General features: G+C 49.1%; 1 protein-coding gene across 1 annotated transcript in view; it reads left to right on the top strand.

Moving 5' to 3' along the window:
• RBM19 (RNA binding motif protein 19) overlaps window positions 1-26,279 on the top strand; it is a 72,587-nt gene that overhangs the window by 11,634 nt on the left and 34,674 nt on the right. Inside the window, exons 16-20 of the mRNA XM_009330826.1 lie at window positions 1,276-1,430; window positions 2,729-2,789; window positions 4,521-4,600; window positions 5,852-5,907; window positions 7,320-7,436. Of these exons, the coding sequence (XP_009329101.1) occupies window positions 1,276-1,430; window positions 2,729-2,789; window positions 4,521-4,600; window positions 5,852-5,907; window positions 7,320-7,436 (469 nt within the window). The remainder of the gene's footprint in view (window positions 1-1,275; window positions 1,431-2,728; window positions 2,790-4,520; window positions 4,601-5,851; window positions 5,908-7,319; window positions 7,437-26,279) is intronic.

The following is a 26,279-nucleotide window of genomic DNA, read 5'->3' as shown; positions in this document are numbered from 1 at the left end:
TCTTGGGAAGGAGCTGGGGGGGTCTCTGCACACCCCTGGCCCAGTGCAGGTTCTCCTCGTACGAAATGAGGGAGAAATAAGCCTAGGAAAATCACCAAGGGGGGCGTTAATTTCAAAGGGAGATGTGTAGTTTGCCCCTTCTGAGCACAGCATCGGCTCTGCTGTAGGGGTTGAAGCTGCTCTAAAAGATAAGTGGTCTAGCGAGGAAAGGAGTTGGTAAGTCAGTGGACGTGAGAGAGAGAGTGAGTGTGCTCATGTGTATTCTCTGATGGCTAATAAGGGCCTAGTCCCACTGCAGTCTCCACTTCGGTGCAGGCTCTAACAGGTCTCTCCTCTCCCCTGTTGCACGTGCTCAGGAGTTTTGAGGCCTACTTCATCGCGTTAAGTACAGTAGAAATTATTAAGCCATTTTAGGAGTTGGGAAGAGAGGGAAATGGGTGGATGGAGAGAGTCAAAATGCAGTTGCCAAAGCCTCCCTCCTTGCTAAGACGAGCCACAAATTACCAGCAGACTTGCCCATTGATCAGCTGTACGGTATCCGGGTTTCTGTTAACTTCCCAGCTGTGGACCGGCGCTCGCAGCCCCATCGCAGGGCTTGGGTGCCCCAGAGGAAGCTGTTGCGCTGACTGCTGAATTGCGGCTTGATTACTTGGTTTTCTTTTTACAGATTTGTCTTTGCAGAATCCCAAAGCAGGATTTGTACAAAATAACGTGCGTCGCTGTTGACCGGAGCGAGGTTTGCGGGTCACGGAGTATAAATCCATGGCTCTGGAAGTGTTAATGCTATAGTGAAGCCCTCTAAGACCACAGCCTCTGTGCTGGGTGCAGTTCTTCATTGCCCTTCAGTATGTGTTTGGGCTTAACAGACCATATTCCTTCACATGCTGATGGGGACGTTATTTCGCATCCTGCGGATACGTATTGACAAGAGATGAGGTTTCAGAGCAGCGCAGAAGGGTGCTCAAGCAAGTTTGGGGCCCCTTGCTTAGTCCAGCAGGTGTCTGGCTAGGTTTGATGTGAGGGTGTCCGAGTGCTGGGGAAGCAGGTTTGTGGAGTTTCTACACTTAAAGAATAGACAATATTTTCATTTTCATGGGGACATGTTCCTATACTGCATGTTGAGCTTGCTTCAGTCTATGTCCCCCCCACAAAGAGCCAATAGAGAAGTGGCCTGGTCCTGCTGGAGTAGTAACTATTAGCTGGGGTATGGGCAAGCTCCTCCAAAATTTGGCTTTGTTACATCTTACAAAGTTGGGCTTATTCTTCTTGTTTCAGGTGATGACACTGACACAGCTATAAAGGGCTCAGAGGAAACAGCAGCACAGGAAGAAGAGGAGGAAGAAGAGGAGGAGGAAGAAGAAAGCATTCCCGGGTGTACCTTGTTCATCAAAAACCTGAACTTTGCCACCACAGAAGACACACTGAAGGAGGTGAGCCATGAGCGAGGAGGGGGGACTGGGTTTTGCTTAGCATGGTCCACTCAGGTGGAGCGGGAGGGGGTTGAGTGTGTGGTTGAGGGCCAAACTGAGTTGCCTGATGGAGTAAAACCCTCACTCCCGGCATGGGCTGGAAGAAAGGGCTCTGCTCCGCTGCAGAAGGCAAGGGGCAAGCTGTTCTCCACCTCTGTTTAAAGGAGCTAAATTGCAGCCAGTATGACCTAACGGGAGATGAGGGAGCACTGGATTGTACAGGGACTGGGAACTTCTGCCTTGGGGTTTCAGGTGTCAATTAAGACAAACGTATCTGAAACAGTTTTGAAGGGGTTTAATTCCACCCCAGGACAGGTGGAGGCAGTAGGAAATCTTTTAAGACTCCTCATTTCCCATGCTTTCTGTAATGCTTCTCCTTGGGACAAGCACTTGTGCAGCTGTGATACTGCTTTGGGTGTTAAGGCAATAAAGAGATAAATGATGGTTTCAACGAGATGTGCTTTTCATCTAAGCTTTTACCAACATTGAGCTGTCTGTGCTTTACCTCAGCAAAACACTTGGGAGAGATCGTAGCATTTCTAAAGCCATGTGGGATATTAATAGCAAAATAGGGAAAAGCAGCTGGGAGTTCCCATCTCTGCCACTTCTTGTAGCTGTGTGAAAAGCCACATTTCATGGCCCAAGAACGTTGGCGCAATGTCAGTCCATCCTGGACCTGTGCTCCTCCACCTTGGGACTGCGGTACTAGTAGATACCCTGGTCCTTTTGGGTCTGGGGACAAATGTAAATGTTCGGAGGAGGACTGGGACTTGTCCCCTCTTCTTTTTCTGCCTTCTGGCTGCAGTTTTATGAAGGAGTTGAATAGATGGCTTGTCACTGTAGGGCAGCCCCTGTTACCTTGCAGCCCCTCCTGCATGGCTTTGGAAGGAGCCGTATTCAAGGGGCATCACAGGAGTCACCCGCCACTAAGGTCCCCGCCTGGGCGTGAGGGCGTCTTGTAATCCATAGTGTTCCTCCAGAGCCATCCCAGATCTCTGTGCAGTTTCTGAGGAGTGGTGGAGGATTTCTGGGAACTTGTGTATTGATTTCTTTAAAAGTCTGTGTGTGTGCGGGTGTATATGTGTACAGAAGTAATTTTATAAGACGCAGCTGCACTGACTGCTTGTCAGGTGTGCGCTGGGGGGAGGTGGGCCTGCGAGTGTCTGCTCCTGGCTCTGGAAGAGGGCCACATTGTCACTCGAATTGAGTTGTAAGCCTGTGACAAAGGGAACTGAGTCACATGTCCAAATTCCTTGCAGACGTTCTCCAAAGTGGGAGCTGTGAAGAGCTGCACAATATCCAAGAAGAAAGACAAAGCAGGTACTCTAGATGTTGCTGTTCAATTCCTTCCCTCAGCTGGTTTCTGAGGGCTCAGGTGTGGCATTGCTTTAGCATTCATCTGGCTGAGCATTTGTATTCTCCTTGGCAAAATCCTTAATATTTCTAGAAGTGTGCCTGTTGAAATGGCTGAAAGCAGCAACCAAAAATACCCTGGGGTTCAGTCTATAAGGTTAAGCTTAATTGTGGGATTTGTGGAGACGTGGCCTTCTCTTGAGATCAGGATAGAGAAACCGACTCCTTCAGGATCACAGAAGAGAGCGGGATGCAAGTTGAAAGGAGCTGGTGCCCTGTGATGATTAAACCTGCGCACGACATGCTTTATCCGGGATCTTCAAGGATGCCTGGCTGAATACTGTGCTGAGTGGGCTTCGTTTGCCTTCTGCCTGCCAGATTCGAACCCAGCAGGCTGCGGTGACGAGTGGTTATGCCTGTTGCATTGACTGCACTCGCTTTCTGGACAGAGAAGAGTTTGCTTAAGGCAAGCGCTGGCTAGATGGGCTGTGTCATCCTTCCGGATTTTAGGCTAGGGAGTTGCACAGCTTTATGGGATTTTGCCTTAACAGGCCTCCTCTTGCATGGGATGCTTGAAAACTCGGATTCACTGAAAGAAAAAGAAATAAAGCAAACTCTTCAGTACTGCTCATGTGTCTGGCTGCAGGCATGCTCATGACCGAACAACATTTGAGCCTAGGCTGATCTCGTACCACGTACCAAAGCAATCCCCTTCTGTCACTGTGGGGTGACCTCTATAGCCTGCTGCCATTGAGGTTTTGAAGGTGGAAACCGGGTGTTATGGTTTTGCTTGTGGATTTGTTCCTTTCCTCACCCAGCCTTATTTATGGCTCTCGAAATGTGAAAGTGTGTTCCTCAGAAGCGTGGCGTGACCGTGGGTGCTGCAAACCTTTGCTGTGCGGGGAAGTGTAATAGATGTCTCCTCCTTTGGCATGGAACCGGCAGCTGCCTGCCCAGGTTTAGGGAAGTGATTGCTCCTTTTGTGCCTTGCAGACCCCCAAGGCGCTTTGTCTCTCAAATGAAACGCAGGGCTTGCGCTTGGTGATGACGGGGAATACAGCACGTGGCAGTCCAAACTGGAACAGATCTCAAGTGCTCAGCTCCCAGCAGTGGTCGGTAACTGACTGCTTGTCAAGTGTTGGCCAAAATGAATTTCTGAAGGGGTTGCAGGTTAGAAGTGTCTCCTCCGGGGACCAAACTGCAACCTGCATATTGCCATCCTGCAACAAAAGTCACACCCATTTCTGGGTAGTTGGCACATTTTCCAAATGAAGGTCTCATTTCACTCACGAGGAAATAGTCCTGTGTAGAAACAAATGTTTGTGTATCCATAATGGGATCGCTTACCCTGACTATGACCGGCGGCTGATTTGTAAGACTTAGTGTTTTATTTAAGGAGGTTGCACTGAAATTATGGAAAGCAAAAAATGTTTTGCGTGCAACGTTGACTACCTCTTCGACATCAGCATCAAAACAAGCTGTTCTAGAGCAGCGTCTTGCTCAAAACAAGTCTGTAAGGGGTGCTCATGAGGAGTGTCTGAGTCAGGGCATGGGCAGGCTGGCCCTTTGCCTGGGGTATTAGTTTTTGTCCCCCCAGTTTTGGCAATTAGCGCTTGCTTCTGATTTGTTTTTAAATCTTCTGCTTAATATCGTCACTGTTTCCTGCTAGTTTAATGGGTCCCCTTTCTCTTCTGACAGGCACTTTGCTTTCAATGGGCTTTGGATTTGTGGAGTACAAGAAGCCAGAGAGCGCCCAGAAAGCCCTGCGCCGGCTCCAGGTAAGCTTAAGCACTGTCGGTCCAGATTTCTTTCTAGAGACGGTGGGTGAAGGCTTGGATGAACTGTGAGGTTCAAAATGTAGCTGAGGATATCAGTGCTGTGAGTTACGCTGTGCAGATGGAGAAGCCTCTAAAATGGGCTAGGTTTGTGAGGAAAGAGGGTGTGTAAAGGGACAAGACATCATGCAGAAGAGTGTTTCCTAGTGCTGATCCAATACGGAGGTGGCAGAAAATGTGCGATGATTGAAATTTAATGAGCTTATTCTGCAAGGTTCCCTTTGCAGCGGTGTCAGAGACCCAGGCCCCTACTCGCAATGAGAATAAATATTGCTTAGTATTTAGTGCTGCAGAGTTCAGCTCTACCCTCTGTGAATCTGCTGTTGCTTCAGGGTCTTCTAGCCTCCTGCCTTCCCCATGACACATGCCACAGGGTTTGGCTGCACTTCGAAGGAATAAATCATTCCCTCTGCTTCTAGAACAGTGAGTGATCCCTTTCTAGGCAGATGTGAAGGAATTACTCTGTGTAATCTGTGCATGTTCAGTGACCACAATCCATGAGTCCCACCTTCAACAGGTGGTCATTTCACATTCCACAGCCTAGGTAGTCGTGGGATAGGTATGTGTTCTCCATCCTTTTGAAAGGCAGAATTTTTAAATCGAAAGCAAGCAGGAAAATGGGTATTTTGTGGAGGGAGTGGGCAGCAGGGCTCCAGGATCCTGGTGTAGTGCCTTTGCGCGACGTGTGCCCTGTCAGGGCTGATAAGGCAAGAGGCTGCTTGTTTTTGGTGCTGAACTGCAGGAAATTCTTTGAGGCGCAGGAAGCAAGAGATAGAAGACTTCCTCGCTGTATTGGCTACCGATGGCCAATGAGACATCCTTGGCTCATTCCAGAACAAGTAATAAGATAGTCACTGCCTTGAAGAGTTTGCAGTCTAGAGGGAGAGGAAACTGTAGCCCAGGGCAGTGATGTGACTCATCTTTGCCAGTTTAGTGGCAGAGCTGAGGTTGATGGACAGCTAGATCGGGGATGTTGGCTGCTGCTTCAGTCAGTCAAGCTGTCTCCAACCTCATATCAGAAGCCTTGCCTTGCATGAGTGACGTTCAACAGAGAAAAACTTCGGCAGGGAAAAGGGGAAGAATATATGGGAAAGAGCAAGATGTAAAATGCTGTGCTTGTATCCTGGAAGCTGTTGTGACTTTGATTTTTTTTTTTTTTTTAAACTGTTTTTGTTTCTTTGTTTTAACTTCTAGGGCTGCTCTGTAGATGGCCATAAGCTGGAAGTGAAAATCTCAGAGAGAGCCATCAGGTAAAGCTTATGTCTCACCTCTGTAACATGGTTACATTTAAGCTGCAGTAATGCTTGGTAGGTTCTTAATTTCTTAGCTAGCATCTCTGCATTATGAGGGATGTGATCGGTAGTGCTCTGACTGTTGAACACGTCAGCCTTTGTTGTGCTTTACTCGGTCACTTTAGTCAGCTTTAGTGAAAAGAAAAAAGAAATGATGTATAGCTGATGCGAAGGTGTTTGCTCACTAAATGACATATTTCCAGTTAAAATCCCTAAGCAGCGTGCAGTAGTGGGACCCCAAAAATGAGCCCAAAGTGAGAACCAGGCACTTGAGTTTTCTTCCACACTCAAGGAAAAGACTCCTCTAAAACCTCTGCTTTGGTGACAGTTTGGTCAACATTGCAAAATCCACTGATAGCCCAAGTTCCAGCGGGTTTAAAAGAGTTCTGGAAGACAAATATTCTCTGGGTAATGAAATCTTTTAGCCTAGTTCATCAGGGAGAACAGCAGCTTAAGAATAATGTTCTGCTGCCAGTTCTGATCAAATCAAGACAAATACAGTGGGGTTTTTTTCTTGCGTGACAAAAAAGTTTGGGTTTAACTACTTCTGTTTGGGCTGTCAGGTGCAGAGGAGATGGTTACTTCTGGATGAATTTACCTGGAGTTAGAGTCCTGCTTTTTAGGGTTTCCTTCCTAGTTTTTATTCAGTACAGAATCTTCTAAGTGCAAAGTTGAAAATTAATCCAGATGTTTGAAGGTGAATGTTGGCACCTTTAGACGCTTTGGAAGCCCTACTGGGGGAGGTATCGCTGAAATGTCAAAATTTGTTTGAAAATCTGGTCCTTGGGGACCGGAAGCAGTCTGACAGCTCCCTGTCTGCACTTTGTATTTCAATTCTTTAATAAACCATTTTAAGCCATTTTGATTTTTAAAATCCCTTCAGTAGGTATCCAGCCTACAGTGCGGAATGCTTTGCTTTGTGAAATAAGCTGCTGTGTTTTGTATTAGGTAAATTCTTATCTTGTCCAAATGCAATACAGTTCTGAAGTTAAAGTAATTAATAATCTATTAAAAAATTTCATTTGCTGTTTTCTAAGCCAGTAAGAAAAAGAATCAAAATCAGTTTACATGAAGCTATTTTTTTTAATATATCAAACAGTACGTTCTCCTGACAATTTGAATGGACAAGATTTGATGTCAAAACACAAGTTAGTGGCAAAAGTGAGTCCAGGCCTGCTGCCTAACCTCAACTGGGGTTGCAGTCAGCAAGCTGGAAACTTTGATTTCCAGATGTGGGATTTAAATCACTTAAATTCATTCCTTCTCGGCATACTGTGTGACATTTCCATTGTCGCCAGTAAGATGCCAGCGAGGGTGTCGATGTGAGCTAGCTGGCTGATTTTTCTTTCAACTTTCTGTTGACTTCATAGGCCTGCTGTGAAATCGTCCCGAAAGAAACAAACCGTCAAGAAGCAGACGACTTCCAAGATCTTGGTCCGAAACATCCCGTTCCAGGCCACCGTCAGGGAAATCAGGGAACTCTTCAGGTAGGAAAGCACTTTCTGTTGGGTCTGCGGAGTGCTCCGGGTTGGAGCCGGTATGATTTTCGTACGGGATCTTGCTGTCGGATTGTAAATATTACGAGTTTTGTTTTCTTTGTGGAAGTAAACAAGCCTTTTACTGAATGTAAATACAAATGGCTTGGCAGGTTATACCAGTATAGAAATTCTGCTGGTGAGACAGAGATCCCATAAGCCAGCGTTTTGGCTGGAGCCACTGTGAGCTGTCAGACCTGGTGGCCCATCACGGTGCAGCAGACGTCCGCGGAGCTTGGAGATCTCCCTGCCTGTCAAGTAAATGACATAGGATATTTTTTTCCTCTTGCCTTAAAGGCGTGCAGCAGCTTTCCTGATGCTTGGCACGCCTGAGCACTGGGAGCCGCTGCAGACAGCTGGTGTGAAAGGTTTTAGCTGGGGCTGGCTCCCTCCTCCGTCTGTCTTGCCCACGTGATGGTGTAGCTCCTTCCCGTCGTGGAGGGAGCACTTTACACCTTGCTTTCCCTTCCACGAGTGTTTCACTGCGTCTGCCTCACATAGTCGGTGGGGTGTTGCCCTGTGGTTGGCAGCCCTGTGTCTGTAAGGACGTGGGACTGTGCTGCTCGTAATACCCTCTCTGGCAAAAAATACCTTGTCAGCCGTGAGACCTGCCTGGGATAGTGCTGAGCGTTGAATAGGGATTTTAGGATCCCAGCCCTGCATTCTTCTGTGTCCTGGCTGATCTCTGTTTTATTTGTATCCTCAGGCTTTTGTGCAGTGACTTGTTAAGCCTTGTAATGCATCCTGGAAAAGAGGTGAAACTTTGTAAAATACAGCATCTTTTCTGCTCCCAGGGCGAGAATCTTTTGCTCGTTGACCCAGGCCATTCCCTGCTCCGCTGCTGGCTTGCGGAAGGAATTTGGGGGAATCGGTGTCCAGCTCTGCCCATCAGTTTTTCTCATCTGCAAAATAAGGATGATAGCTCACATCTGCAGGGCCCGGTGAAGTACTGTGTTAGGAGGTGGCTTTTCTGTGTGGGTCTGTCTAAGCAAAAGACAGGCGCTGTCGTCTGGTCAGGGCTGGGGCATTTCTTTCCAAAGGGACCGAGTTGAGGAATCGCTTAACCCTTTGAAACCTGCCCAGACCATGCAGTGAAAACCGCCTTGCAAGGAGCTGCGGGGCGGTGATTTGTTCATTGCCGGGGAAACTACGCATTTCCCTATGTACAGTGAATTCCGCTTACTTTATTAGCGTGCGATGTTCTCCTGGCTTGACCACAGGTAAGGACAGTGGTTCCCGCGTGGCTGGTAAGCTGTTTCTTTGCAAGGTGTAAGGTGGTGAGGAAAACTGTGTGTTGTAACACTGTTTTGGGGTGGGCTCTGGGGATTTAACTGGATGCAGACCGTGACTTGGCTCTTGCATAGACGTTGCTGGAAGGGTGGTGGTAGGCACAACGTAAAGATCCCTATAGAAGAGCAAAAGGTTTTTCTTGCTTGTGCTGTGCAGCTTGGGTGCTTTCGCGTCAACGCTGCCCTTGGAGGCCCTACTGAAACAGGGCATAAAACCTGGACTTCCAAGTTTCTGAGTTTTCTTAGCACATGGGGCACTGCTAATGTGAACCCCAACACTGTGGCTGCAGACATGATCTTTGTAAAGCTGGAGCAAACAAAACCAGGGGGATCTATTTGCCTTCTAGGGCCCTGGGTTAAGTTCAAGGAGCTGGGAGGCTTATGTATATCATGAGGATAGACAAGCCCAGCAGAGACTGTGGGGAGGTTTTGGTATGTTTTTTTCTCCTGTCTTGTCTAGCACCTTAGCGCTGTGGAGAGGAGGGGTGGAGGAGCAGTCTGATTAATATTGCAAGGAACGTGCAGCTTCTAGCCGCGCGCGCTGTTGACAGCATTCTCTGAGCGATGCGTGAACATCCGTTTCATTTACCTAGGATATTCAGAGATGTGTTTTTTTTATCCTCAAAACAAACGCCAGCGGCTTGGGGGGGGGCCCCCAAACCTCCCTCCACCCCTGCCATCCCTTCTTCCCTTCAGAGTGGCTAAAATCGGGCATGACGGAGCGCTACTAAACACTTCATCCGCCTAGATTGCTTTTTTGTGGTTTTAAATCAGATGGCTTTGCTCTGGAGCTTTTAGCTCTTTCTGCATTTAGGAACCTGTCTTATTTGTATTTTGTTATTTATTTATTTGAAATCGCGAACAATTGCTTGGCAGCGGAGGCAGCGTGGACGACAGGGCTGCAGGGGGCACTCTTAGCCTGCCCAGGAAAGGCTGGCTGGGGGGCGCCGCCCGGGGGCCCGCCAGCCTGGGGACCACCGGGCCACGCCGCCGGGCATCGCCATGCAGGGCAGCAACCCCGGGCCCACGGAGGTGGGAGGCTTTGCAGGGCGAGCATCTCCTCTATTGTTTCACATGCTCAGAAGCCACTCTCCAGCCCTGCAGTCTCCCAGCCTGCTTCCTTCTGTGCTTGCTTTCTTCTTTTCTCAATTGCCTGGGCAGGAGAAGAATTAATAAATTTATATACATACACTATATATATATATATATATATAAAAAAAAAGTGTGTGTATATATTACCCCAAATACATATATTATGCAAATATATATTTCCGAATATATATATATATTTCCCCAGACAAGTATTTCCACGTTTTGGAAACGTGCCTCAGCTCAAGGAGCTGTGTCTTCCTTTTTAAATGGACCCACAGTACGTGTTAATGATACTGGAACAGCAAAACAAGGGAGTTGGGTGTTTTGAATAGCGAATTTTGAAAGCTGTTGTACCTGTGCTGCTCAGCACTGGCAGTTCAGGAAATTCTGCCCTGGCTGTCTTTACGCTTTTTAATATCATTGTTTATGGATCCATCGCTTAAACGCTTAGACTTGCCCTGCACCGTTGTTCATGTTCTTACAGCAGTCGAAGGTAGACCGTGGCTGTCTTGCGTGCGCCCTCCCTTGCTGTTGCCCTTCCCCAGCTGCTTCGAGCGATCTCTGCAAACTACGGGGAAAGGCTCTGCGCCGTCCTCTGGGCTGGACCTCGCTGTGGTTTGGAAGCGGTTGGTGACACGCCTGCTTCCCATCGCGCGACCGCACGTGTCCTCTGCATCGTGAGCACCAGCAGGTTTGGGGAGCCGCGTTCCCCAGGAGTTTCCTCCTGCCCATCCCCGGCGGCGAGGTGGATCCCTGGGAGGAAGGAGGCCAGCCGGTCCCTTGGGAAAGGTCTGTGAGTGGGTGTAAAATTCAAATTGATTTTTCCCCGAGCTCATAGTTTGCAGGAGATTCAAAGCAAATGTGTTTCTTTTAATTTTGGAGTTTGGGGATATCGAGTTCGAATTCTTGGGCTGGAGAAAGGTGGTGCTTAATTTTCTCTGAACGGGAGTCATGAATGCTCTGGTTAACAGCTAAAGTCCTCCGCCTGCAAAATAAATGTCTTGTTGCAGGGCGCCATTTGCCTTAGGTGCTGCCCACCTTCCACACCGGACCCGATGGCTTTGGGGCGTGCGGCGCTGGTTCAGAGCGTGTCTTGCCATCTTCTGCTGGAGGTGTTAGCCTCTCTTGCACGGTCAGGAGATTGTTGGGTTTTTTGTTGTTTTTTTTTTTTTTAAGACCCGATAGGTGTTATTTTCTTCAGAGGGAGAAATGCTTTTCAGTTATAGGGGCTGTTTTTGGGCTAGGTGTGAAGATTTAGCTTTTGTGGGCATGCGTGTTTTTTTCCCCCATTTTTGTTCTTTATTAGATTCTACTCTTATCTTTACTACCTGGAAAAATAACAAAAGACAAATCGTCCTTAGTTCTTTCCAAAGAGCCATAGTTAGGGGAGGAGAGGCAAAAAGGGGTTGATATCCCATGAAGGCTGCTAATTTTTGCTACCAAATTGGGGGGCTTTTATAGCAAGTTTTTTTTTCAAAAGGAACTCTAGATGTGGCAAGCTGAATTGGAGTTCTGTGAAAGGCCACATTTTCACAGATTGGAGCTCTGGCAATTTCTGAAAATTAGGCTCCTTTAAAATCTATCACATTAGATCCATGCAGCCTTCATTGGAAGTTCCAATGAACTATTTGTTTCATAGCATCCTCTTCCATCCTCCTTCCCCCTCTCTGCACCAACTTTCATGAATATTAAAAATAAGGCTGTTTTGCAGTTGGCATATAACATTTCAAGGAGATGTATGTTTTATTTTCCCCAAAGGGGGAACGATTAGATTTAGAAAAAGACTTCTTAAAGATTTCTACCCAATCAAATGCAACCTGAGGGATAGATACTGTAGAAAGTCTGCCTAGACTTTGACGTACCTTATGCTTATACTACTGAAAGAAGCAGTTATTAGAGTTGCATCTCAAGTAGCGTGTTTTGGGGCTGGCATTGTTTCCTCTTTTCTTTGCAGAATATATCTGAGAACTTATCGTTGGGTCTGCATCTATAAATTCTCCTAAAATTGCAACGACCATCACTTCCAGCCCTCCTCTGCCCATTAGTTGCGGTAGACCCTAACCCTCAAAATTCAGAGCGAGATCAGATGTCAGCACTGTGAGCGTGGAAGGTGTTTTAATGTCTGTCTGGCCATCCCTTGCCTTTCACCTGTAGGAACTGAATTCAAACACATTGTGTAAGGCTGTAAAATCATAAAATTATTATCAGCTGAGACACTGGACTTTAGTTTGACTGGAGAAGCAGCTGGCAGAAAAAGCAATTGAAAGGTATGCCAGAGCACAGAACAGGTTATCGGGTGCATTTATCTCCATATTCTGACTTTCCTATAAAGTAAGTAATGCTGCTGCTTAGGAAGACCTTTGGGGGTGGGTGTCTCTTTTAATTTTAACTACTTTGCTGACTATTTTCTCCATCTTGACAAAGACATGGCATTTATTGCATCTGGCGAAACAAGTGCCTGGGACTGATTAGGAGAAAACGGATCTATTCCCTCTGATAGAGGGTAAAAGTGAAGACAGCCAGTGGGACAAGACTTGGAGTTGTGTCTCTTCTAGAACAAGAAAAATCTCTGAAGAAAGATACGGTGGATAAACTGGCAGAGATTTTTTTTTTAAAGGCAGTCTTTATGAAGTTAATTTTATAAGATGATGCCTTTCACTTCTTCTGACCTATTATAATAAAGTGTAGTTATCAGAATGGGCTTTTCATTTCCCATTATAAAGGACATGGTGGTATAATGAATCCGTCTGCCAGACATGCTTGCTGTTCACACCTTTCTCCCAGTAATGGAGTCTACATGACTGGAGACAATTTCTCCTTCCCAGAGTAACGCTGCCTTGTTGAAACTGTGGAAATCTTTGCTACCGAAAGGCAGAGGAGAAAAAAAATTAGTCCCTTCATAAACATGTGAGTTTGTTAAACAAGTGCTGGGCAGTATTAATTAGAATATTCGGTGCAAACAGCCCTAAGATGCACAGTGCTGCAAGCATCGCTTGCTGAACAGTCTAAGGTCAGTTTACTCTGCAAGTGGTGCTTTTGCTTTTAAAAGCCTAGGTGTTGTGCTAGAAATGTTTTGAAATCCATTGCTGCTTCCTCTTAGCTGCTTAAAATTTTTCTCTCCATACTTTTCCCCTGCAGTTAGATGGTCCATGAATGTGGGGGGAGCTGCAGAAGTCACAGTGAGCACCTCCTCGTGGTGTAAGGGTCTGCTGGGGGTAGGGCAGGGGCCGTGCAACTGCAGCCAGGCGAGATGAAGCTGGTGGGTGGAATGTTGGGGGGAAGCCCCAGGAGCTGCTGAGCCCATGCTGGAGGTCTGGTCTGGAGATGGTGGACACGCTCAGTGATTCCCAGTAACCATGGGTGCACTGGTCTGCCTGTTCCTTCTGCCGTCCGACCACATCAGTAGATCTCTCCTAGGGTGAGACGTCGCCTCCTGGCCAAATGGCCTGCTTAGCTCCTTACCGTCTGCTGGGAGTGATGTCCCCCAGCGTGCACTGTGCCCTCCTGTGAAAAGCCAAAGTACAGATCTTTCTCCACCGTTCAACAGCTGGAAACTCCCTCCAGCACCCTACAGCATCTAGGTAAGGGCATGCGCGTTGCAAACGTGACTGTGATTCACAGGGCTAGAAAACTTCCAATTTGTTATGCTCTTAGCCCTTTACAATCAAAACAAAACTAACTTGACATAGATAAAATACTGAGAATGTTATTTGAGGGGTAGGGGGGACAGGGCAGAGTTGCTAGATGCGCAGGCATTGGGCGCGCTAGGCTACAGTACTGGTGGAAGGAAGCGGAGCAGATCGTCGACCCTTTCTTGTGGTAGAAACCACTGTTGGGTTCATTCCCTGTTCATCTGGGTTATACCCTTGAACAGATTAAGCTGCATTTCTGAGTCATTTTATCAAGATGGTCCAACTGTCAGTCTGCAGCTAGATCCAGTCTGAAGGACTCGGAGAAGAGGGGGGTAGCTGTTTGGGTGATGAGCAGAGCCCGCCACCTAAATCTCTCTTGTCCTACCTGTGTGTAGTTACTGGTTTAAAGCTAACGGCTTCTGCTCCCTTACCGGTGAATACAGAGGTGTCCCCCAGAGCAGCATGGCACCCCTTCTCCCCAGGAGGCTACTTCTGCCAAGGGAAGAGCCTCTCGGTCTTCCGCGGTCTGGTGCCTGTGGCCCAGCAACTTCCCTTGTTGCTTGGTGTGGAGTCAGATGAACAAAATCCTGTACTGGAGCAATCTGCAGATGAGAGGAGAGAGCCTGGTCCTGTGGGATCCAGCCTGGATACCTTGCTCAAGTCTTTGCTCATGTTAATCAGGCCAGTATTGATCACTCACTTAACGACCTTTGTGGATTGGGGCTGTGGCGCCTCAGAGAACGGACACAACTCCTGAGAAGGACTGGGAGAATAAGTGTATTAAAACAAGTGCACAGATGCAACAGTAGCGGGGCTGTGCCCTGCCAGAAGGAATTTGTGCAGAACTGAGCTGCCAGCTCCTCTGCAATACTTACACTTTTGCTTGTCCCAGGGTACCATGCTTGCAAGCCTGTGCTTGAAGGGGGTGTACAGAAATGAGTCCGCACAAGCAGAAAGACCCCGGGGAAGCAGTTGGCATCGGTGGGCGCTCTGCACCCCTCTGTCAGGTTGGTGTTGGTCCTAGCTTTCTGGCTTTCCCTGTGAATTGGGACGTTGGTGCCAGCACGTGGAAGGACTGTGGAATGTGTATCTTGCCGGGAGGCACGCGTTCAGGTGGAAACCTGTCAAAAACAGTTTTAGGAGCAAGAACTGGAACATGTCTCATTACACATTTGAGCGCTGACAGCAGTAATGATGCCTCTTGAGTTTGGTTTGGTGTTGAGTGGGATCGCCGTATCGTGTTCTCGAGGAAACAAACAGGTGGTTTAAAAATGTGACTGGCCCTTCCTTGTGATCTTCAAAGCCATCTCCAGGCTGAACACCTGGCTAGGGAAGCCTAGTTTGAGTTGGCTGAAGCTTTCAGGTTGGTGGCAGTGTGGGTCTCCTGTGCTGAAAGCACATACCCTGCCTGGTGTCGAGCTGTAGGGTGGCAAGCGGCAGTGGTTAGCTGGGAACGTGAGTTCGCCTGGGTGGTCTCCAGTGGCTGTGGCTATATCAAGCCCTTGCTTTGTGTGGTATGCCTTCCTAATTGCACATGGAGCTCAGATGAGATGGCAAAGCCACGGGCAAATGAGCGTGCTACCCATGGGCGAGCAGCTGAGCTCCAGCTCCAGGCCGTCGAGTGCCCTGAGGTTGCAGGCAGAGCCTGGGCAGCTTCCCCAGTGGCAGTCTGCATCCGAGAGCGTGCATAGGTACATGTATGTGCTCTGGTGTCTTCAGCATATGGGTGGATTCCCATGTTAACAGCACTTATGCCCTGTTTTGGTCTATCCCTAGGGATAATCATGTCTGGCTCCCGTCTTAAAGGTGGCTTCCCAAAACCATGGTGCAAACCCGTGCTCGGAGCACTGCAGGGCTGCATGCATTGGAAGGAGCATCAGTGAGCCGGTTCAAGGCCACATCCTCAGGAGATGTAGATGCAACCAGCTTCCGATGATGCCAGCAGATGATGTGGTGCTTTGCGTTAATGCTGGATTTCAGCTTCCTAATTAGGATGCGAGGTCTGTGCCTTGGGCTGCCGAGCGTCTGAGGAGGAGCGCGTCTGGCACGGGGGGCTGCAGGATGCTGCTCTGGATTGAAGCTTTCCACCCCGGTGCTCCCAGTGCAGCTCTGCCCCTCTGTCCTGGTTTCGGCAGGGATAGAGTTAATAAACCACAGCACCCTCTCACCTGCCTGCTGTGCGGGCCCCCTCTGCCCACGTAGTTCAAAGGCACTTGCAAAAAATGTTTTCTTTGGCGTGGTTAGGAAGCTGGTTGATTGCTCCCCACTTCCTGGCCGAGGAGCTCTGCCCCACTGGTGGCTTTTAGTGGTTTTTTGGATATGCAGGGGGGAGATGGAGTTTCTCTGCTATTACATTTCCCCTGCCCTCCAGCGTCCCTGGCAGCGTCTCCTCCCTGCAGCCTTCCAGCAGACTCGGAGCTGGTGTTTGCACCACGTCCTGGCTGCAGTGCTGTTGTGTTGGGCTGCTGTGGTCTCCCCTGTGATCCCACTGCATAACCTGGCTCTCCTCCTGCCCTTGGTCTCTGTTACCACCCCATTTTCTCCCTTTGCTGGGGGCTGTTGGAAGATTTAAGTCCTTGCCCCTTAGGCTGGACCCCCAGATCACCCTGTGCCATCCACTCTTCTAACGCATTTGGATTGTGTGCGACCTTCTTCTCCTGCACAGCCTACCCCAGGTGCATCCTTACAGCCCGGCTTAGCACAGGGGATTTACTAATCCTTGTGTGCTCCCGTGTCCAAATTGCAGGTGCCCGGGAGCGGTGCACAGGGAAATGCAGGGTGCAGGTGCTTTTCTGGGCAGCAACTTGCAGGTATGTGCACCGGCCTCGTGAGCTGAGAGCTCCGCATGAGAATACAGGGATCTGCTGGGCTGGTTTAGTTCTCTTACTGTCTCAAAAAGCATAAATTAAACAGTCTTTTTTTTTTTTTTTTTTTTGGTCCTTCTTCAAGCCTTTTCCTTATGTGCTGGAAACACAAACACAGCAACTCTGGGCTGATATTCAGAGACCAGAAATGTAACTGGCCACTTTAATTTGACTATCCAAAATGAGCCACGGGGCGGGGGAGAGTGAAATAGGTTTTCAGTGCTGTTTTTCAGTTTGAATCATAAAGGTGTTTAACATAGATAAGGAAATGTTTAACTCTGTGTTATCTTGACAGGGTTGCTTTAAAAGGTGGATCTTCCCAAGAGCAGAGGGAAGATTTTTCAGCGCACCTCCCTGTCTTGAATTTTCATTGCCCTACTTGATTTTTATACTTCTTTCCCCTCTTTTACACTCCACGTACTCTATACCCACAGGTCCCCTTTTCTGCTCGCCCGAAACCTCTGCCGAGGGGTTTTCGTCTGCCCGCTTTTGCGCAGTCCAGTTGTCCAATGCAAATGAAGGGACTTTCTAGGCTGCTTCCTTCTGACTCTTGCCGAAGCGTCTCTCACCAGGGCACCGAGCCGAACCTCCCAATGGAACTTAATTGGTTTTACGCACAGACTCCGTTGCTCATCAGCGCGGAGGCTGTGGGGGGTGGGGAGAGAGATGGGGAAGGGGCTGCTTTCAAAATGTCTTATTCAAATGTAGCTCTGGGATTTTGCTTTGGGGTTTTTGCCATTTTTCTGTGCCGAGTGGGACTGGCACACGTGCCTGTGTATGCGTGGGCTTTCTCTCCTTGATAGAAAGCGAGAAACAAAGTCTATAGGAGCTGCTGTCTCCTGTAAATAACCCACTCAGGGCTGTCAGTATTATAAGGTCTCCTTGTGTCTGAATCGTTAAGAAGAGTATATGTGTGTCTATATGTAAGGAAGGAAAAACATGTTATTTTTTTGCCTTATGCTGTAGCCAGCTCTTGTTCATTTTCAAACTTGTCCTTTGGCCACTGAGGCTATTTCGGGGGCTGGCAGCAGCCAGGGTTGAAGAATCTGCAATGTTGAAATGACACTGGACTAACTTTTGAGCTTGTGTCTTAGCCTTTAAGTCAAGGAGCAATCAGGATCATTATTTTCTTGATCTTAAAATTCTTTTCTCTGTTGTGTTTCTTAACTAGAGTTCTCGCACGGTGACGTTGATCTACCCACCTTCCTGTCTTTCGCTAGCATATACGTGTGGGTATTTTTCAGTCTCACTTCAAGAAAAGGTCCTGAACAAGCCTCTAATGAATCACAGTTTTCTCCTCCGGATGACACTGCGTCCTTTATTTACATCTCTGTTTGCGTTTGTTTTTGTTTTTTTTTAACCTCAAGCCTGCTACAGCATTTCTGCCTCTTCCAATCCAGCGAGTTTTAAACCTTTGGAATATGGTTACAACTGAGGACCTTTCGTTGCACAGCCTTTTACCTTCCCTGGGGCAAAGCCCCTGGCAAAGGCGTTTGAACCGTGTTGGCTTCTGCAGCTGGTGGCACCGTGAGCGTTTCTGTCTGTGCTCCTTCCCCTGAGTTGTTTTTCCCGAAGAAACCAAGCTAAGGCAGATCGGGCTGACCATCTGTCTTCTCACCTCCCTTTCCTCCTCCCCCAGCAGTATCCTGACCACTTCCAGGCATCCGGCAGAGGAGAGGAGATCTTAAATTTGAGAACTTGGTGCAAGTAAGTATAGGAGGAAGCTCCTAAGGCTTGTCTTCCCAGGAAGGTGGTGTTATGGGATTGATCCTTATTAGACATCCAGGAGTTCACATAAGAAGCCCTTGAAGATGGGAGCTTTCTTCTGATAGCTTTCTCAGGGTCGGTTTCCCTGGTATCTATCTCCTTTGTTCTGCTCCTCACAGGCTCACTTGTTAGCGGAGGGGCTGACTGTCGGTGGTCTGGGCATGTTGGGCTGTCTCCGTCATGGCTGGCCTTCTGGGACTTGCCCAGGGAGGTTTGAAGGACAGGCTTGGTTCCCTTCCAGGCCCCCAGGTTTTTTTTGACACCTCCTTGTGGAGCCTTGCTTGGAAAGGCAGCAACGATGACTTTTCCAAGCCCCCGAGCATCTGAGCACCTCCGCAGGCTGGGCCTGATCGCAAGCAGCACCGTCAGGATTTGTACCAAAACTTGCCCTGCAAATTCAGTTGCCAGGTGGGCTGCATGACCCCTCTTTGCTTCTCTTTAATGCAGGTCTTACTCTTCCCACCCTTTGATCCCGCTGCTGTGCTAGCAGCCGAAGGGTTAAAAGAGTTCGAGGGGGTGGAGACGAGGTATTTCAGATGCTCATTACTCACTGCCAACTTCCCCCAAAATCATATTAATTTCACGCTGTCACGCAGGACTGCGCTGTCTCTCTCGTCAGCAGCCAGGAGGGTGACGGGGGGTGGGGGGAGCGCGGGTCCCCCCGCTGCACCACGGCTGCGATTTGGAAAGCTCATTGGTAGCCTCTTTCCTTGCTGCGGTACTGACCCAGTGGGACCGCGCTGGGGCTGCTCACCTTGCAGGGGAATCTGGGGAATAGGGGGTGCTTCGCCATGTGCTGGCTCCCGATAATCATTTTCCACCCCGCTGCTTGTGCAAAAACCCCATGAAATTAGGTCTGCTGCAGCGGGGAGGTCTCGGGGAGGGAGGGGAGCTGCCAACCCGCCCTGCCCTACCTGTGGGCAGTGAGGATGCTGCTTAAAAGTTGGTCTTTAACCAGTTGCCTCCCTTTCCTTTTTTAATGCAAGCAAGTGCAGCCTGGCTCTGCCTGCAAAGATCGCCTCCCCGGCTGCCATTGCCTCCTCTCTCATTTCTCCCCCTTTTCGGCTGTTTGCTCACTGCATCTGCCAGAGCTGTCACCTCTGCAGGGACTTCTCACTGTCACACGAGGTAGGGCTGGGACTCTGACAGCTCCCACACAGGCTCAGTGCTCCCGAGCCTGTCCTGGCTGGCAGCTCGCTCCCCCTGTAAGGTTCTCCAGTGGCAGGGATTCTGCTCTGTCCCCAGCGATTTTTGTTTTTCTTATCCCTAGAAGGTGTCTCAGCTTTTTTCCGCATGTGCTCTTGTATTTTTTTTGTGGGTTGGGGCTGAAAGGATCACCTCCCCTTTTCTCTCCTCATGAACCCTATGGCCACACTTCTTGCAGCACTTGGCAAAATGCAGCAGCTTGGGTCTCCCTGTGTTTGCAGAGCTGAGAAGGAAACGGCACGTTAAGAGGCACAGCTCTCCCCACAATAGAGAGCTGATGGCACATGATATTGGAGATTAAAAAGCTTTGCAGTAAACCTTGGGAGGGGAGTTACCTGCCTGTGTGGGAAGAGGAGTCCCGTGAGCACCAAGGGACCCGTGACTCTCAGGCCCACAGAGCCCTGGACCCTCGGGAGCAGACGATGAGAGCGGCAAATCCTGTGCCAGCAGCAGCCCCAGCCTCTGGTACCCACAGCTCAGTGCTGGGTGTTACCAATGCTTTCTAATGCTTATTAAATATTAGAGAATGTATGAATCCAGGTATTACTCCATTTCTCTAATCAACTCTGCTCGTGCTTTCCTGGCTCTGATTCCTTTCTGAGGTCCCCTCTTCCTTGGAAAGGCCATCCTCCGATGTGTGAACCGAAGGCTGGCTCCTCCTACATAGACACATCCCTTGGGGACACAGGCATCTCCGTGGTGCAGTGTGTTCCCCCGCCTTTGCATTGACCTTACAAGCAGCGAGTCCTAGCAGGAAAGCTCTCTGAACCTCCTTTCACAGGGCTAAAGCACCACACCTAGCAGCTGGCTGTCGTCTGGCGTCTTGTGTGTGACCAGCCTGCAGTGATGCTGCTTAGCATCAGCTCTTAGTCTTTCCCGTGTCGGGGACCTTCCACTTGAAGGGACTGCATGGGATTTTGTCTGTCTGTGCTGCTTCTTGTTGCACGTCCCGTGGTTTGAGAGGCGGCAAGGCTGTGTCTTCAGTTCTGCGAACATCAGGCATCTGTCGGGGAAATGGCTTTTTCCAGCACTTTGCTGGAAGATGCCAGCCCGTTTCCATCTCGCTGGCTGCTGGCAAATGGCATCATGAAGCTGAGCCTTGCTTTTTCTCTTGGGGATACGAAAGCTCTTGGAGCTTGTGTGCACAGAGGAGTTCATCACAAATGTTAAATACTCTGGTGGTGGTAGGCAAAACGTTCAAGATTACGTTTTCAAATAGTTTTCGCTCTTCTTGAGGAAGAGATCTGTGATCGTACTGTTGGTATTGTCTACCTGGCAGCAGGAAGAAGTCTTCAGTATTAAGTTACTGAGTTTAGCATCTAAGATGCTTTGGGGATATCATCAGCTGAAAGTATGAACACCTTAAGTGTGTCCTGGTCTGTACCTGACATTGGAGCACGGGTTTAGAGCAGAAAGAAACAGCAGAGATGTTGCTTTTGAGAGGTACCTGGGATGCTGCGGCCGTTCAGAGGTGGACAAGCCATGGTGGGAGGTGGTTTCCCAAGCCCTGTTGCTTGATATCAGTGCAGGAGTCAGAGGAAAGCTCATAACTTGGCAAGTGCATCTATTCAAGCAGAGCATCTCTTCTTGAGGAGGCATTACCCGCTCCCATCTCATTTAGTCCCTCAGATCCAGCATGGGCATGGCAGCTTGTGTACCAGCTCGGAGGGCTGTACCTATCTGTTTTGCCCCTAAAAATTAGGATCTTCTGTTGAAAGCCCCTGGCCTGGAAGCCTCGCAGCATGGAGAAATGAGGTCCCTGCTCTGCCTCCAGCTCCCTGCAAGCCGGCTGTCCCTGCCCGGGCAGCCAGCGGTCAAAAGCTGTTGGAAATGCCCCCGCTGGGGAGGGCAAACTCTGGCCCTTTTGGATCCCAGTCAGCCCTGGCAGGATACTTTTAGATGTGTCGTTGCCTCTTTTTTTTTTTTTTCCTCTTTCCTCCCGGCATCCATGCATGCATTACAGCTTGTTCAGGTCAGCTGGTGCAGGCATCGCCGGCAGATGGAGAACAACATGGTTTCTCTTCCTCTTCTGTAGCCCCTCGTTTCTACCTTACGTTCGCCTTCTCGGCAAGGCTGCGGCTGCCGCGCTGCGTTGACAGCGTCTGTCAGCAAGGTGTAAGCGTCTGCTCCTGCCTGCAATCCATCGTGAACACCCAGGGCGTTGTGATGAGCCTTCCTGAAGGTTTTGGGGGGGGACAGCAGAAGGGGGATGATGGGGGAGAGCTTGCACCCCACTGCACATATGCCCCACTCAGCGTTCGGCGCTGCCTTTGAACTGTCCTGCCCAGCTCTGCCCTCTTTTGCATTTTACTGGCTCCCGCTGGAGAGCAGAGCTGTAAAACGCTCAGGCTGTGTGGTTTTGTTGGGTGGTTTAATTTATTTTTTTGAAGAGGCTTTGAGTTGGGAGGTGGTGGGCAGGGCTGGGGCAGGGGGACAGGGAGCGCTGAAGCAGACGCTTAGCCTCCTCAAAGTACATTTATTAAATTCACAAGGTTGCATTGGCAGGGTTCGTGGCTGCCAGTGTTTGCATACTGACGCGACGAGATGCTGGGCGAGGACAGTGCGGGGAGGCATGTCCCCACCTCCGGGACATCCCCCTCTGTTGAGGAGGTGGAAAGTGCCCGGTGGTGGCTCGCTCCGTACCTCGCAAAGGTCCATCCCCACGGGGAGGATCTGCCTCTCCTGCAGTGGTGGGATGCGTGTGCCTGGCCCCGGGGCGGCACCGATGAGTGTGGACTTCAGCTTCCCTCCGCGTGGACACGCACGCTCCTGCTCGTTCAATTCAATCGCGCTGTTATTCTGCACGTATAATGCTCTTCCATGCTGAGACATAAATAAGGAAACAAATTAAAAAAACCCAAACCCAACAAGCAGATACTTCCACTGCAGTTTTCTTTGCCCAGAAAGTCCCACGGTATTGGATCGGCTGGGGTTGTTGACTTCCACCCTGGGCTCTGCCGCTCTTTGCGGTGCTGCAGATCTCTCCATCCAGATGTTGCAAGGGTGGAGAGCAACAAGCTTTCTGCAGAAATAGAGTAGAAGCATCATTGTTGAATCCCATGATGGCTCAGACGATGCTTGCACCGTGCAATTGCTCCCGGTCCTCTCGTCTTCTGAGAATTTTCCAGGTGACCTGTAAAGATGTGTCCCACTGCACAAAGGAGCCTCTGAGCTTTAGCAGGCGTTGTAGTTGTTGCAGGTTGGGAAAGGGTGACCAAAGGACAGGGCACGCCAGGAGCAGGAAGAGAGCAACCATCGTAGCTTGGGTAACAGCCGCACCTCCAATTTTGGGGATGGGGTGGGCGAATCGGACCGTTACCGAGTAAATACGGTACGTCTAGAAATACTCCTCTGCTCACGTTACTTTTACAGTACAATGAGAAAATCTAATGTTTTGCTGTTGGTCGCATCTCTGGAGAGGACGGTGCTGGTCAGGGGAGCGCGATGGCGTGGTGGCTGTCAGCCTGCCTCGCCAGCGAGCTGACGTGTGCCTGTTTTTAACGCTTTGTCTTGTTCTGATCCCTGGCAGACTTCAGATGTGGTCGGGCTGGGCTCTTCGGAGACTAGCCTGCGCTCAGGAGAGCTCACCATCCTTATTGTATTTGAGTCACCAGAACAGAAGCACTTCGCTCGAGCTCCCACATTCTTAATGCATTTGCATGCATTTGATCTTCCTTACGTGTTTCTCTGTTCTCCTGATGAAAATAATTAATCTGGTTATTTTTCTAAGTCATCCTGCAGCTTTATAGGGACAAGACTTAAATAAGGATTCTCTTTAAAGCAGAGCTGTGTTAAAATAGCTGTCTGCCTATAAATATCTCATTGCTTCTATATTTATTCTCCAGCTCAGTGCAGGAGGTTCTACAGTTGAATCTGAGATATATATATATATTGGGGTTTTTTTGCCTGTTGGTGCAGCTGGTATCTTAACAGCAAGGCTGCTTTCTCCAAAGGATGCCCTAGGTACCCCTTTGGGGGCCCACGAGGCATGGCTAAATCTCCCTTCTCTCTTTACTGCTTTGCTAGTTGTACAAATTTCCTCTTGTCTTTGAAACGAGCTGACTCATAAGAATCCTAAAGGAGCGGAGATTTGTACCGGGCCCTCCTGTGAGCACTATTTTTAGCACAACTTATTTTTGACCAGAGCTGCACTCTGATCAGGATTTTCAAAAGAGCCCAGGAGAGATAAATCCCCAAATCTCAGCGCTGTTGGAGCTGCGGGTTCCTTTGAAATCCTGACCTGCTGGTGATTACTGTGGTGACTTGGTGGCTCCTAAGCCCTGGACCTGCAAGGTGCTGCGTGCGGGGAGAATTGTGGCTTACGAGCGCAAGCTCTGCGAAAGGCTTTGCAAGCGTTGGCGGCTCTCAGTGAAGTCCGTGCGAGGATTGCGATTTCATGGGGTTTGGGATATAAGGGTCACGACTGTGGTGGTTTGTACATCCTGGTGAGAGCCACCGTGGGAGGGGGTATTGGAAGCTGTAGTTTGGTCCTGGCATGGTCCTTGGAGGTAGGTGTGATGGGAGGCTGGGGAAGGCTCAAGACAAGTCGTCTTTCAGTTGTCCTGGTGGAGCTGGACTTTTCTCCACTATACTTGAATGTCTTTTCTCTCCCCCTGAAAAAAAAAAAAAGAATTTACAGTAACATGAAGAAGAAAGCCACTGGTTAGGTGAAATCACAGAATTTGAGAGTAGCCAGAGCCCAGGCAGAGCCTCGGCAGGGCTGGCATGCGGCGGCAGAGGAGGGAAGAGCCCTGCGGTGACCGGAGCTGGGAGCAGATGTCTCTGTAAGGTGGCAAAAGAGGGAGGAGAGAAGCAGCAACAAAACCTAAATAATATTAGAGTGGGATTTTCGATCTCTCTACTGGTTTCAAATGACCTCTTCAGTCACACGTGTCCAACAGCAGTTATCTTTAAGTCCTCTGAGTCAGCAGCTCACGCTCTTTGGGACCAGCAGACGACTTTGAACCCCCAGCTCTCTTGCAGAGTTCAATGCAAGGCCAACAGCGGTATTTAAACCCGGGGCTTCCTAAAGCTTACGGCGTTCCTCATGCCATTTCTGCACCTTCCCCCGTGCCTTGGGAATGGGCTTGGAAATTTAGAGCATTGAGATGTAAAGTTTCGGAAGGAAATCTGTTCATGCTTTAACTAAAGGGTGAATCGTTGGTGTCTTTAAAGCATGAAAATTAACGCAGATAATATGCAGGTATCTTCTCCGGGAGTGTCAGCGTGCTCAGCGAGTCCTGGCCACTTTTCTTTGATCTTGCCAGCTCTAAAATGAATGTATAACAATAGGTAGATTAAAAAAAAACCTCCCCACCCTGTGTTAGACCTGATGGCGCACACTCCTCCATCAGCGAGGACCGGGAAACAAAGGCAGGACAGAGGTGACGCTGCTTGCGCAACACCCTGAAGGCAAGCACAGGTAGGAAGGGATCTGCGGAAGAGCCGAGATCTCACTTTGCAGTCGGACCAGGGTGCAGGCAGGAACAGATCAGGCGATGACCGGGTCCATCCCTCCAGCCGAAAGGCAGGCGGAGGCTGCTGGGTGGTTTTCTGCACCTTAGCATCTCCTGCCGCAGACACCCGGCGGCTGGCACTCATCCCCCGCCAGCACTTCCCACCTTTCTTTTTGCCACGCTGCCCCGTTAAATTCAGGCGCAGGAGCCAGCTCTGTAGGGCTAAATTACTGTGACGGTCGTACCATAGCAACTGTACCTGTCTGCCTCTGCCAGCCGCCAGCTGCAAGCCGGGAAGCTGTTGAAAAATAATCATCGTTTGGGAGGAGCGGGGGGCCGAGGAGCGGTGAAGAGAGGCTGCAAGACAATGCGATGCCTCTTCCACCGGCACGGCAAATCTGTGCCGACTGGGGAAGGGAAAGGCCCCTTTTAACATTAGCCTTTAAAGCAAATCTCTTTAAGGAACCGAATCTCTCGCACGACGTTAAACCTCGCAAAGTAGGATTAAATGCGGCAAAATTAAGAAACCAAACCTGGTTGCAGCACCTGTTTAAAAATTACTTAAGTGGAGGGATATTAAAATTTTAAGACCTGCTGCTGTGCTGGTGATGGAGGATTTAAAAAATAATAATTACTGTTGTGGTTATTTTTTTTTTTCTCTTTTTGCTTGGTTTTCAGAATTGGTTTCTTTCTGTTTAGCATGCAGCCTAATTGCGTAATTACACGATAGACTGGAGTAGAATTTAGTGTGTGTAATACCAGTTATAAAGAAGAGCCCTAATTATGTATATCTTCTCAGGTAAATAATACATCAGGGGCATGGAGTGGCCTAATTACTGTTCTGAAAACCTGCCTAATGATTAATTTACTTGGAATTTCAGAAAGCTTTTGATAAGGTCCCTCACAAGCAACTGTTACGGAAAATAAATCGAGAAGGGGTAAAATGTTTTGCTACACTTTTAAACAAGCCGTTTAAGCAACGGGAAACAGCCACTGCCTTCTGATCTTGCATCTTGAGGAGAGGGAAGGTCCCGTGGCTGCGTGTTGGTCTGGGGCCAAAGCTGTCGTGTTTCTGGTCCTGCTTCACTGCGAGCTGCAAGGGAGGCTGAGTGAGCCGTCCACAAAAAATGGGACTTAATATTAGCAGGAGTCTTGTGGGTTAATTCACAGTTCCTTGGAAGAAGGGCATCTGTGTCCATATAGTCTCTGGCACTGGCAGTACTTGTGATATGGAGCATCCGAATATCTTCTGAAGATCTGGTCCAAAATCCGATAAATCCAAAAAGAGCTAAACTTTGCTTAGTTTTCTGCACGCGGAAGAGATGGCGAGCAAGGGCGATCCAAAAGCCAGACTAGTTTCTCCAGGGCTGGTTTCTAGGTGGATCTCGTGGGCTTCCTCCATGTGCTGGAGCTGGGACCAGCGCCGCCTTTAATCCGGGGAGTGGGGGGGGCATGTCAGGGGGGCACCGCAGTGGAACTTAAATCAGCA

The sequence above is a fragment of the Pygoscelis adeliae genome, unplaced genomic scaffold (genome assembly GCF_000699105.1).
Source record: "Pygoscelis adeliae isolate BGI_AS28 unplaced genomic scaffold, ASM69910v1 Scaffold358, whole genome shotgun sequence".
In the NCBI taxonomy this organism is placed as follows: Eukaryota; Metazoa; Chordata; class Aves; order Sphenisciformes; family Spheniscidae; genus Pygoscelis; species Pygoscelis adeliae.
Note: the sequence above shows the minus strand (reverse complement) of the source record. Positions and strands in the feature narration are given on the sequence as shown.